Genomic DNA, 14,119 nt, shown 5'->3' with positions numbered 1-14,119 from the left:
TTTTATTTTATTTTATTTTATTTTATTTTATTTTATTTTATTTTATTTTATTTTATTTTATTTTATTTTATTTTATTTTATTTTATTTTATTTTATTTTATTTTATTTTATTTTATTTTATTTTATTTTATTTTGTTAATCTTTTCACTTCGTTCAGTTCTGCATTTGTATATTTTTTTTTAGTTTTTGTATGCAACTTTGTTATTTAAATTTTGTTTTATTTTATTCCACTTCTAAAATTCTTCAAACAAATTTTTATTAATTTCTATATACGAGTATGTATGCAGTATTTTAATTTTTAATTTGATTTAAATTTAATTTAATTTTAGAAAAACATTTGACCTTTTTTGTGTATAATAGTTATTTTCTAAATTCCAATTAGTTTTAAACAATCACTTTACTAATTTATTGTATTAAACTTTTTATTTATCCAATAAATGATTTCATCATCGATTGTTTATTATAAATATTATAAAAATTCATTTATTGTAACACTCTTACGAATTCCTTGAATTTCGTAACACCATTTAAAATATCATTTTAATAATATTAATTTTAAGTTTCTTCTCGTCTTGAATTTTTAAATGATTTCAATTTTTTCTAGGCGCTTAATAATAATAGCACTAACATTAAATTGAAGTCCGATTTTTCTTCAAATATCAGTATAATTTTCTTAAATGTATACCCTACTAAAGCCTATCTATCCACTTCCTATAATTATCCACTTTAGACTGAAATTTTCTCCAGCACTTCAGTATTTTATGTATCGAATATGAATTAGCAGAAAAAAAACAATGCAAACCTTGAATATACTCACACACTCACCATTGTCAGCACACACATTTCATAAGCAAGCACATACCCTACAAGACAGCTGACTTTTATATAAGTGCTCATATTATCATTATCACTCATTACAAAAGTGTTCAGTAAACTACTCATTTTTGTTCTAGCCATTGGGAAAAACTGAAAAATTTTTTCTTTTCGGAATGATATTTTATATCTCTATAAGGAGGAGTGCAATCACCTTCAATCAAACAAGTGGAATCTTGCCTGCTCCTTCAATGTTGGAATTGGTCATGGCGTCATCTTTAAATAGGACACGCATAACCCCATCAACTGTTCCTCTGGTGCACTTTGCTCTTGCCAAAAGCCAAATCTACATCTGGGCATAAGGAAGAAAAAGTGTTACTTCTCAAACTATACTAGCTTTAATTTCATATGCTACCATTGCGTCGGCGTAAGCTTTGTTTTCAAACTTGACTTCAACAACCTGCACCAGCTCCACATAACATGGGAATCATGCCAGCCAATTCTGCGGACCCCTCGGTAGCCATGTTACCGGTGATGCGACTGACAGACTGTTGAACCCTAGCTGTCAGCACTCTGCGTTCTCGCAAATATGTACTAAAAAAATCAGCTGTGAAGGAGCTCTTTTAGGAATTTACCGCTCTTTTAAACACATCCATCCTTAGTTTATAAAATTTTCTTAACTCATTTAGTTTTTAACCTATGAAATTTTATTAAATATTTCTTTTCGGTTTTCTTTTTTGCTTCTATCCACAGAAGAAAGTATCGATTGGGCCACTTTTCCGAGGATTTCTTACCTAACCGAGCTGGACATTAGCTACTGCAACATCGAGTATATAGCACTTAATGTCTTTGAGAACATCACTGGACTGATCAAACTTTTCATGTCGCATAATAGAATACATACAATACCAGATGGCGCTTTCCAACTACTACCCAATCTCGAGTATATTGATTTGTCCTTCACCAATTTACTCCAACCCGACTATGAATTACCCAGGCTCAATACTGTTCGGAAGTCTGGTCTCTATTTATCAGTGGGTACTTTCAAAAATCTAAATAAACTGATTTATCTGGATTTATCGCACACAAAGTTGACACACAGCAGTGCGATTGCCTTCAGACAGCTGAGCCAAAGCGTAAAGTACATGAGTTTGTGTTATACATCCCTTCCGATGGTTAGCAATGCATTATTCAATAATACAAATCTTATTGGCCTCGATTTGTCCGGCAATCATTTCGGACCGCTCAACATCATCGAAGATTACTTCGTGCCCATTGCGGACACCCTGAAATATTTATTCTTTGAAAATTCAGATCTTAAACAATTGGATTGGCTGAAGCATCTCAAAAACTTGAAAATACTTGATTTAGCCAGTAACAACATCAATTCGTTATCCTCTGATTATTTTTCTTCGTTGAAATACTTACAAGCGCTTGATTTGAGCTGGAATAACATCGGCAATTGGTACGAACAAGTATTCGCAAATAACACCGAGCTGCGTATGCTCGAACTGAACAACAACAATATAAACATCATTAATTATGAAATGCTGAAGGATTTCATGTCTCTCGACTATCTTAGTCTCGGTAAGAATGATTTCATATGCGACTGTCTATTGCCCGATTTGGTAGAAGTAGCGGCGATGAACAGCAAAAAGGCTATGTGCCTGCGAGTGTTACAGAAAGATGAGCCAAATCTGAACGAGGCTGACTTAAAGTTTACGTTCACATCATTTGATGACCTCATACCATCACTCCTAACGCAGCATTACATTAAAAACTTGGAATGGAATTCAATGCTACGTTCCATAGTCAATCAAACGGATGCATGCCCCTTAGCAAACTTAACTTACAGCCAAATGAATAAGTCGATACCGAAATTCCAATTGGTCGACTATGACGACGATCAATATTGGTGTTTCAATAGGACTATTCGTATGCAATTCGACCAACTCGATTGCCCACTTACCTCCTTTGATCAGATTATTACTGAGAATATAAGCAAGTTAACACAAATTCTTTTGGCTTCCATCTTCTCGATTGTGGGTGTAACGTTGCTGATAGTGTTCTTATACCTAAAGCGTTGGCATGTCTACTACTACTACTCATCGCTGAAGTCCGCAGCGCTCTTGGCTATGGCTACCAAGGATCAGGTGAACAAATTCAATGCGCTGACCGAAAGCGATCCCAGCATGATTTATGACATTTTCATAAGTTACTGCCAGAGCGATCGCAATTGGGTGCTGGAAGAACTAATACCGAATGTAGAGGAGGCGGGTAATATATCGATATGTTTACACGAACGAGATTTTCAGGTGAGTTAAAGGGTTGCAGAAGAATTAAAAAATTTACAGGTAGGAGAAACACAACTTTAATAAAATAAATAGCAACTAAAATGAAGTAATATAATTTTAAATAAATAAAATAAGATAAATTTTATGAAATTAAATTAAATTAAATACAAAAAATAAAAACATGAAACAAAATAAAATACAATAAAAGAAAAAATCAAGAAATTTTTGGATAATAAATTCAATGTTATAAAAAATTCAAATGTAATAAAATAAATTACAATAAAGTAATCAACTGATTAAGATATTACAAAACATTAAAATTTAGCTCATATATGAAGTTAAATAATATTATATTATATTAAATAAAATAAAACAGAAACAAAACAAGTTTAAATAAGAACAAATAGAAATCAAATAAAAGAATAAAATGCAATAATAAATAAAGCCAAATAAAATAAGAAAAAAAGAATAAAATTCAAAAAAATAATATATTATATATTAATATAATATAAATCAAATAATTTAATAATAAATTTGTTAACTATTTTGTATAATATTTATATATATATTTAATTGTAATATTTTGTACCGGAGGATGGTTCCATGTGTAGAAGTCCACGCAAGTGGGGAAAGTTACTGATCGCCATTCACTTGGGAATGGCCAGGACGATTCTTCTGCATATGGTTCAGGCAGCTCACAACGGCCGGGATTAGCCCACGTATCCTCTGGGTAGCTTCCGAACACCCGTTTGGGAGTGAGCTAAAGTGAGAAGGCGAAACATTCCAGGATAGCTGGTTGTGCGTTGGGTTTGGGACCCGCCACTTAAAAATCCCCCCCAATGAAAACTTTAAAAAAGCCTCGAATGAGACCTCCCTATACTGATGACGACCCCTGCAAACGAACTAAGGACTATGATTTGAGGGCATGCACCTGGAATGTCCGGTCCCTTAATGGGGAAGGTGCCTCTGCCCGGCTGGTTGATGTCCTCGTGAGAGTAAAGGCTGACATCACTGCCATCCAAGAGATGCGATGGACGGGGCAAGGAAAGAAAACCATAGGGCCTTGCGACGTCTACTACAGCTGCCATGTAAAGGAGCGCAAATTCGGTGTCGGATTTGTTGTGGGAGAGAGACTTCGTCGCCAAGTACTGTCGTTCACTCCGGTGGACGAGCGTCTCGCAACAATCCGCATCAAAGCACGTTTTTTTAACATATCGCTAATTTGCGCCCACGCCCCGACGGAAGAGAAGGACGATGCGACCAAAGATTCTTTCTACGAGCGCCTGGAACGTTCCTATGAGCGCTGCCCCCGCCACGACATAAAAATCGTGCTTGGCGACTTCAACGCCAGGGTGGGCAAGGAGGGAATTTTTGGTCCCACAGTCGGAAAATTCAGCCTGCACAACGAAACATCCGGTAACGGACAGAGGCTGATCGACTTCGCCGGGGCCCGAAACATGGTAGTCTGCAGCACCAGATTCCAGCATAAGAAGATTCACCAAGCCACCTGGCTGTCTCCTGATCGAAAAACACGAAACCAGATCGATCATGTTGTGATAGATGGAAGACACGCTTCTAGTGTATTAGATGTACGTACGATCCGAGGACCCAACATTGACTCGGATCACTACCTTGTTGCAGCCAAACTGCGCACCCGCCTCTGTGCAGCAAAAAACGTGCATCTACCTACGCAAAGAATGTTCGACATCGAAAAGCTGCAATCACAACAGACAGCCAGAAGATTCGCCACTCGACTCTCACTCCTGCTCTCGGAGAGCACTGCCCAACAAACCGGCATCCACGAACAATGGAGCAACATTTCTCGTTCTCTACGTACCGCCGCCGAAGAAGAAATCGGATTCCGGCGAGCCCGAAAAAACAATTGGTACGACGAGGAATGTCATGCTGCCGCAGAAAGAAAGGATGCCGCCTATAGAGCCACGCTGCGATCGGGCGCAACGCGAGCCATGTGGGATCGCTACAGAGAGCTGAAAAAGGAAGAGAGACGTATTATCCGAAAGAAGAAACGAGAGGCCGAAATACGTGAGTGCGAAGAGCTTGAGATGCTGGCCAACAGGAACAACGCCCGAAAATTCTACCAGAAAGTTCGGCGGCTTACAGAAGGTTTCAAGACCGGGGCGTTTTCCTGTAAGAACAAAGGCGGCGAACTGGTGACTGACGTACAGAGCAATCTTAAATTATGGAGGGAACACTTCTCGAACCTATTGAACAGTGACAGCTGCGCATGTCACCGAGAAAGTGAAGATCCCGATACCCCAATCGTTGACGACGGAATTGTCGTTCCGCTACCCGATCATGACGAGGTGAGAATAGCGATAATGCGGCTAAAAAACAACAAAGCCGCGGGCGCCGACGGACTACCGGGTGAGCTATTCAAACATGGTGGCGAGGAGCTGGTACGGTGCATGCATCAGCTTCTATGCAAAATATGGTCGGATGAAAGCATGCCTGCCGATTGGAATTTAAGTGTGCTCTGCCCAATCCATAAGAAGGGCGATCCTGCAATTTGTGTGTGAAAGGCTGAAGCCCACCGTCAACCAACTGATTGGACCTTATCAGTGTGGCTTCAGACCTGGAAAGTCTACCATCGACCAAATATTCTCAATACGCCAAATCTTGGAAAAGACCCATGAAAGGAGAATCGACACACACCACCTTTTCGTCGATTTCAAAGCTGCATTCGACAGTACGGAAAGGAGTTACCTGTATGCCGCGATGTCTGAATTTGGTATCCCCGCAAAACTAATACGGCTATGTAAGATGACGTTGCTCAACACCAGTAGCGCCGTCAGAATTGGGAAGGACCTCTCCGAGCCGTTTGATACCAAACGAGGTTTCAGACAGGGTGACTCGCTGTCGTGTGACTTCTTTAACCTGATGTTGGAGAGCATCGTACGAGCCGCAGAACTTAATCGCTCAGGCACAATTTTTTATAAGAGCGTACAATTGCTGGCGTATGCCGATGATATTGACATTATCGGCCTTAACAACCGCGCTGTTAGTTCTGCCTTCTCCAAACTGGATAAAGAGGCAAAGCGAATGGGTTTGGTGGTGAACGAGGACAAAACGAAGTACCTCCTGTCTTCAAACAAACAGTCGGCGCACTCGCGTATCGGCACCCACGTCACTGTAGACAGTTATAATTTCGAGGTTGTAAAAGACTTCGTCTATTTAGGAACCAGCATTAACACCGATAACAATGTCAGCCTTGAAATCCAACGTAGAATCTCTCTTGCCAACAAGTGCTACTTTGGACTAAGTAGGCAACTGAGTAGTAAAGTCCTCTCTCGACGAACAAAACTAACACTCTACAAGACTCTCATCATGCCCGTCCTAACGTATGGCGCAGAAGCTTGGACGATGACAACATCCGATGAAGCGACGCTTGGAGTGTTCGAGAGAAAGATTCTGCGTAAGATTTTTGGACCTTTGCACGTTGGCAACGGCGAATATCGCAGACGATGGAACGATGAGCTGTATGAGCTTTACAACGACATAGACATAGCGCAGCGAATAAAGATCCAGCGGCTACGTTGGCTGGGTCATGTCGTCCGAATGGATACAAACGCTCCGGCTTTGAAAGTATTCGATGCGGTACCAGCTGGTGGTAGCAGAGGAAGAGGGCGGCCTCCACTGCGTTGGAAAGATCAGGTGGAGAAGGACTTGGCTTCACTTGGTGTGTCCAACTGGCGCCGGTTAGCACGAGAAAGAAACGACTGGCGCGCTTTGTTAAACTCGGCCAAAATCGCGTAAGCGGTTATAGCGCCAATTAAGAAGAAGAATATTTTGTACCTGTTATAAATGCAATAAAAAAAAAATCAAATAAAATAAAATCAAACAAAAACAAATAGAAATAAAATAAATAGCTAAAAATTAAATGAATAAAAATAAAATGCAATAATAAATGAAACCAAATAAAATAAGAAAAAATAGAAATGAAATAAAAAATAAAATAAATTAAAATAAAAAAGAAATAAAATAAAATGAAATTAAATGCAATAAAATATAATAGAAATAAAATAGAAATCAAATATTTGTTTTTAAATACTAATAAAATAGAACCTAAACTAGAAAAACTAAAAATAAATTAGAAGAATATAATAGAAGCGAAATAAAATAAGAAAAAATTGTAATAAAACCAAATAAAGAAAGAAAAAATATAAATAAAATGAAATAACAAATTGAAATAAAATACAATAAAGTAAGATAAAGTAAAATAGAAAACAACAAGAAAAAATAAATAAGGAATATAATAGAAATGAAATAAAACCTAATAAAATATGAAAAATATAAATAAAATAAACTGAAATAAATTGAAATAAAATACAATAAAGTAAAATAGAAATAAAACTAGAATAGGTTGGTTAGAGTGGTGATTCATCCAGAATCCAACTAGCGCTTCCGCACCATTTTGTTGCTACATCTTCGTTACCAAATTGTTTAAGAGTTATTTGCAGCAGGACTATATCCAGTCTGTGCGGTTTAGGAACCTTATTAGGTTGTTGACGTCTAAGCCAGACAGTTGTTCGAGGCTCTCGAACAGCGGTTTGCCCAGGGTTAACATTCTGTCCTTCCATAGGGCAGGGCATTCACAGAGGAAATAAACTAGAATAACTAAAAATAAAATAGAAGAATATAATAGAAGTGAAGTAAAATCAATTAAAATAAGAACAAATAGAAATAAAACCAAATAAAGAAAGAAAAAGATATAAGTAAAATAAAATAAATTGAAATAAAATTCGATAAAGTAAAATAGGAATAAAACAAGAAAAAATGAAATAGAAATAAAACCAAATAAAGTATATAAAATTAAAAAAAAAACAAGAAGAAAAAAAAAAATAAATAAATAAAATAGAGGAATATAACAAAAATGAAATAAAACAAAAATAAAATGAGAAAAATAAAACAAATTAAAACAATAAAATGCAATCAAATATAACACAATTAAAATAAAAATAAAACCGAATGAATATGATTAAATAGAAATCAAATAAAATAAAATAAAAATAAAACTAAAACTAATTAAAACAAAAACAAATAGTCAAAGTAAATTGGAATAAAAGAATATAAAAACAAAATAATCAAATAAGGTTATATTTTCAGGTGAGCTAAAGGGTTGTAGAAGAATTTAAAAAGTTACAATTATTTTAATTCAGACGCAATAAATAAATAGCAAAGAGTTCAATTGAATTAATATACATGTTTGGCCATATTAAACTGACCCATTGAGTAACCCTATAACTTTTTACTGTAATTTCAGATCAGCTAATGGCATACCGCGTTGGAAGCGTCAGTCGAAGGAGATTTATACCATGAAACAGTACACCCCAATAGAACGCGCTGAAATTGTTCAGCTGTACATTCAAAATTCCTTCTCGATTGTAAAAACGCAACGTGCGTGGAGAAAAAAAAATAAAGTGAAAAGTGCGCCGTCAAAGAACGCAATCAAGCAAATGCACAAAAGATTTTTGTCTTCCGGCACTGTGGCTAATACCCGACGTCCAAATAAAAAGCGGCCAAGACGATCTAACGAAAATATCGCGGCCGTACGAGCCAGTATCGAGTCATCGCCACGAACGTCAGGTAATCGTCGTTCTGCTCAGTTGGACATCCCTCGGACCACTCTACGACGTATCATTCGTTTGGATTTGGGGATATTCCCGTACAAAATACAACTAAATCAACAACTGTTGCCGGCCGACAAGCCTCGTCGCTTGGAATATGCCAATTTTGTCGTCCGAATGGCCCAAACTGATGAGGATTTTTGGCATCAAATCATTATGAGTGATGAGGCCCATTTCTCCTTGAACAGAACCGTAAATAAGCAAAATTGCCGTTTCTACGCCACTGAAAACCCTCAAATTATTGAAGAGGTAAATCTCCACGACCAAAAAGTTACAGTCTGGTGTGGCATTTGCGCTGATATGGTCATTGGGCCGTTCTTCTTTGAAAATGGTCAACACCAACCATTGACCGTCAATCAAGAGCGTTATCGGGCCATGATAACCGATTTTGTGATGCCGATTGTTCGTGAAAATGGTATGGAGCACTTCTGGTTTCAGCAAGATGGCGCACCACCACACACAGCACGAGCCACCGTCAACTTATTGAAGACTTTGTTCCCTGGCCGTTTGATATCAAAAAGCGGCGATTTTGACTGGCCGCCACGATCACCGGATTTGACGCCACCGGACTTTTTTCTTTGGGGCTACTTGAAATCTAAGGTTTACGTCAACAAGCCAAAGACACTAGTCGCACTTAAGGCCAATATCCGACGGGAAATAGCCGCCATATCGGCCGAGACGCTGGCCAAAACTATGGAAAACGCCGAAAAACGGGCACATTACGCTATACGAGCTAAGGGCGACCACTTGCGCGATATCATATTCAAAAAGTGATGTAAACGAATCTCCTTGAACTAAATTAAATGTTTTTCACAATGAAACACAAAAAAATGTTTCTTTTTCCATATTTTTTTAATAATCACATGGGTCAGTTTAATATGGCCAACCCTGTACATATAAACTAATATATATATATATATATATATATATAATTGGCACGTACACCCTTTTTGGATGTTTGGCCGAGCTCCTCCTCGTATTTGTGCTGTGCGCCTTGATGTTGTTCCACAAATGGAGGGACCTACAGTTTCAAGCCGACTCCGAAAGGCAGATATTTTTGTGAGGAGCTTTTTCATGGCAGAAATATATACACTCGGAGATTTGCCATTGCCTGCCAAGGGGCGACCGCTATTAGAAAAATGTTTTTCTTAATTTGGGTGTTTTCACCGAGATTCGAACCGACGTTCTCTCTGTGAATTCCGAATGGTAGTCGCGCACCAACCCATTCAGCTACGGCGGCCGCCGTAATATACAAAGTTGATATACAAAGTTAAATAACCTTAATTAAAATTAAATAATATTATTTGAAGCAAATAAAATAAAATAAATAAAACAAAATTAAACTAAACTAGGGTATATTCAGAAACGTATTATAATGCGCAGTAATTGCAGTGTTAGCAGCACTGCCAATGTGACAATTCATGCAATTGATAGATTTGCTGACGTTTTGCAAATAAATTTGCTGCATTTAAGAACGCGCTCTGCAGGAAAATGGAATTATTACTAAGTTTAGTAGCCGACGATGCATGTGAGTCAAAAAAAAAACCGCATAAAGCTTAAAAGGACGTATTTTGTAAGAAGTTTATTATTAAAACGAAAAATACCGAAAAACAAATCTTTTTTAGAAACAATAAAATCATTTCCCGAGGATATTTTTTTTCTCACTTTCGAATGAGTTGGTCCACTTTTGAGATAAGTTTTCGATATCCAGTTGAATCAGTTTTTAATAAAATCATTTTATGAAGTGTTTAAAAGCCGCCCTAACTCCATTTTGGTTAACCGCAAGGACCGGTCGTTGTGGGAAATCATTAGAAAAATGTTTATGCATTACATTAAGGAAGTTATGTAATAGCAGGGCCACTTTTCGGCAGCTTTCGTATTGCTTTGATATTGCTAAGGGAGCTGCGCATTATCTTTTCAACAAAACAATTAAAGCAATATATAAATTAAAAAGCGAAATAAAATGGCCATCTGTTGAAGAGCAATAAACAATTATGACTGAGTTCGAAAACAGCAAAGCAACCCCGTTTCCCTTTGTAATTGGTTGCTTAGATGCAACACACTTTAATATATCTACGCCTAGTGAAGATGCTATCAGCTACTATGACCGGAAAGAGAAATATAATGAAATATAGTTTAACTAACGTGTTTTCAATATATTTTTTCATAAAAAGCTAAAAAATTACTATTATATATTACTTACTTTTCATCAGACATCATTAAATGGCAGTCTTCAAATTTTTCCTGCAAATATTGCGCGACTTTTTATGCAGAAATGACATTTAGGAACGCGTTGCATTTGCAGTGCTGCCATATTTGCATTTTTGAACGCTATGCTCATACTGCTCATACGTATGTTGCGCATTAAAATGCATTTTTTGCATATACCCCTACATGAAATAAAACCAAATAAAGAAAAAAACACAATATAAAATAAAATGAGATGAAACAAAAATATAATAATACTGTAAGGTCTCGTTTTATGCGGTGGTTACGTTCTACAGAAAAGCGCATATAAAAAATTCGCATTAAAAAGACTTTGCTTGCCTTGAAAAAGGAGAGATACGTTCCGTAATTTCCTAAAATCGCATAAAACCAAAACAATGAGTTAAAATTAACTTAAAACCGCATGAAAAAGTTCGCAGAAATTAAGAGAAATAGGCTGCTTCATAAATGACTTCGAATGTCCGAAAGAAATTCATAAAAAAGCTTAAAATAAACCTGTATTCAAACTTAGTTTTACATATTTTAATCAATATCTGATAATAATATGCGCCGTTTGCGAAATGGTTCCAAATCACCGCCATCATTACAAGATGCCGCAATATACCCTATGATCTGGAAGTACCGGGAATGTTTAAATAAAACAAAACAGAGTTCAATTTCAGGCAAATTTATTTTATCTTCTTCCAAATATACCCGTCTGAAGCAACCCACATGGGCCAACGTTTAACCCAGTCCTCCAAGCACCCCTGGTAAGCTGACGAACGGATGGCCTCAGCTCCTTCGTCGCATTATCTTTGATCTCCTCTATCGACTGAAATCTCCTTTTACAAATTTGTTTGGTCAAATAATCCAGCACAATTTGGGCTCGGTGCGAAGGCGCGTTATCATCGTGCAAAATCCAAGAATTGTTTGCCCACATTTACAGCGGTTTGCGACGTACAGCATCTCTCAAACGCTTCAAAACGGATAATTAATATTCTTTATTGACTGTCTGGCCCGATGGTACGTACTCATGGTGCACTACGTCTTGGCAATCGAAGAAAACCGTCTTCCCGGTCAGGTCGGTACTTTTTGATCATAGGGTATATTTGCGGTAAGAGCGATGGATTTTCACAAGCTTCATAACTTCAAAATCGCATAAAACGAGACCTTACAGCAGTGCTGTCCATCCCATACATCAATTGATCACACGTATTCTTACTCTCCATCGTTCAGTCGTTAACAAACCAGCAACGAATAAACACCGAGTTTGTCCGCGGCGCTTAGTGTATGCAATATAATGCCCTGTGAGAACTTTTTTATGCTAGAAAATGCCTTTGGCGACTTGCAATGCCTTTTATGTTACAAGTCGTTCAAAAGAAGCTATAGATGTAATATCAAAAGGCATTTCGATTCCTCACACAAAAATTTTCTACTCCAATCCAATATTTATTTATTTTGGTTTAAATTTCCCACTGGGCTGCTCCCATTCTCTCGTCCTCACTTATTCACTCACATTTTTCATTTTGGACAGCACTGCCTTACAGATTATAATTAATTTAATATGAGCAATAAACTCAAATCTAAACTTCGTCTTCATATGAAAGCAAAAAAATATGCCAAAATTAAGGCAACACATCAAAAAAATTAAAATGACGCGAAATTGTCAACTCGCAGCATTTTCAAAATTAATTTAATTTCTCAAATAAATTCCGCTTTTGATTTATCTTATTCATCTTAATCTTACTATTTATCTTATCTTCACCCTCCTATAGTTAATTCATGTATTTGTCAATAAAATCATTTGTTTTAGTCCTAATATTTATCTTTCCCCTTGCAGATAGGGGTCGCCATACTTGAAAATATTATATCCTGTATGGATCGCTCGCGTGCTCTAATGTTGATTATATCCTCAAACTTTCTTCTCAGCCACTGGTGTCAATTCGAGATGCATTTAGCGCAGCATCGGTGAGTTTTTTTTTTCAATGCCGTCTAAAAGGGAGAAAATTATGCAAACCTGCTAATCACTTCTTCTCTTTATAGCATATTCGAGTTGAGCAAAGAACATTTAATTATCGTATTTCTTGAGGATATACCACGCAACAAACGCCCTAAGGCCCTGCAATATCTGATGGAAGTGAAAACATACATTAAATGGCCCGGTGTCAAGGGTAGTGCAATTAAACCGGAAGAGCGTAAATATTTTTGGAAACGTTTGCAACGTTCTTTGGATCACATTGGCAGTTCTGCAACATATTCGGATGCCTGATTGGGAAGTGGATTGGAGGAGAGTTGATAACACCAGAAAATAGTATAAAAGCGCAAATTTAAGCTTAATAAACGTGGGCTGGAATACGTCTAACTAATCAAAAGATTATCAAAGCAAAGCTAAGCACAAGTACCTGATAGCAGTTATTATTCTTAAATATTTATGATAGTATAACTCTTTTGATATTTGTTGTAGTTAAATTATACATAGTTATTTGTAAGCTGAAAGTAGTGAATTAGGAGAAAAACAACAGAAAAAAATATTACGTATAAATGCTGTCTTTGAATTATTGAATATTTTATGATCCAAAGATTAAATTAAATGCACACGTTTCAGTTTATAAACCTAAAAAAAAAAAATGCCGCGAAGCGCTCAGGTAAAGTATATTCTTAAGGGGTGAGGGGTAGTCAGAGGTCAAAAAAATGTTGATTTTCAATAATGTTTTGAAGTGAAAACTTCTTTAGAATCGTTGGGAGCGATTTGAGACTCGATGAAACGAAAAAGCGACACTACGAAGCGTTATATGTTGATATACGTATATGTATGTGGCTGCGTACTGCTGAGCCACGCTAGTATAGTGAGTATTGTAGTATGTATACTACACTGCCTATTACTTGCTTTGGTGTTTAGTTCAAGCGTCATACGTATGTACCTATGTTTGTATGTATGCTAGTACGTATGTGTGCATGCGAAACCAGATTGAGCAATGGAAAAACAGTTTTAATTGTGGCAATTTATATTTCACCGAACCAATCAATAAATAGCATCACGGAATTCATTCACGAAAATTTAATCTATATATATAAAAATGAAATGATGTTCGTTTGTCCGCATTTTTTTGGGCCGATACGAGGCCAATTTTATTCGTTCTTTTTTCATATTATAGGGATCCA

The 14,119-nt window shown here is 36.7% G+C and overlaps 1 protein-coding gene across 1 annotated transcript in view; it reads left to right on the top strand.

Moving 5' to 3' along the window:
• LOC129242156 (toll-like receptor 3) overlaps window positions 1-13,462 on the top strand; it is a 40,934-nt gene extending 27,472 nt beyond the window's left edge. The window contains exons 3-5 of the mRNA XM_054878720.1: window positions 1,567-3,128; window positions 12,798-12,925; window positions 13,001-13,462. Coding sequence (XP_054734695.1) covers window positions 1,567-3,128; window positions 12,798-12,925; window positions 13,001-13,226 — 1,916 coding nt within the window. The 3' untranslated portion in view covers window positions 13,227-13,462. The remainder of the gene's footprint in view (window positions 1-1,566; window positions 3,129-12,797; window positions 12,926-13,000) is intronic.
• The last annotated feature ends 657 nt before the right edge of the window (window positions 13,463-14,119 follow it).

The sequence above is a fragment of the Anastrepha obliqua genome, chromosome 3, assembly GCF_027943255.1.
Source record: "Anastrepha obliqua isolate idAnaObli1 chromosome 3, idAnaObli1_1.0, whole genome shotgun sequence".
NCBI lineage: Eukaryota > Metazoa > Arthropoda > Insecta > Diptera > Tephritidae > Anastrepha > Anastrepha obliqua.
Note: the sequence above shows the minus strand (reverse complement) of the source record. Positions and strands in the feature narration are given on the sequence as shown.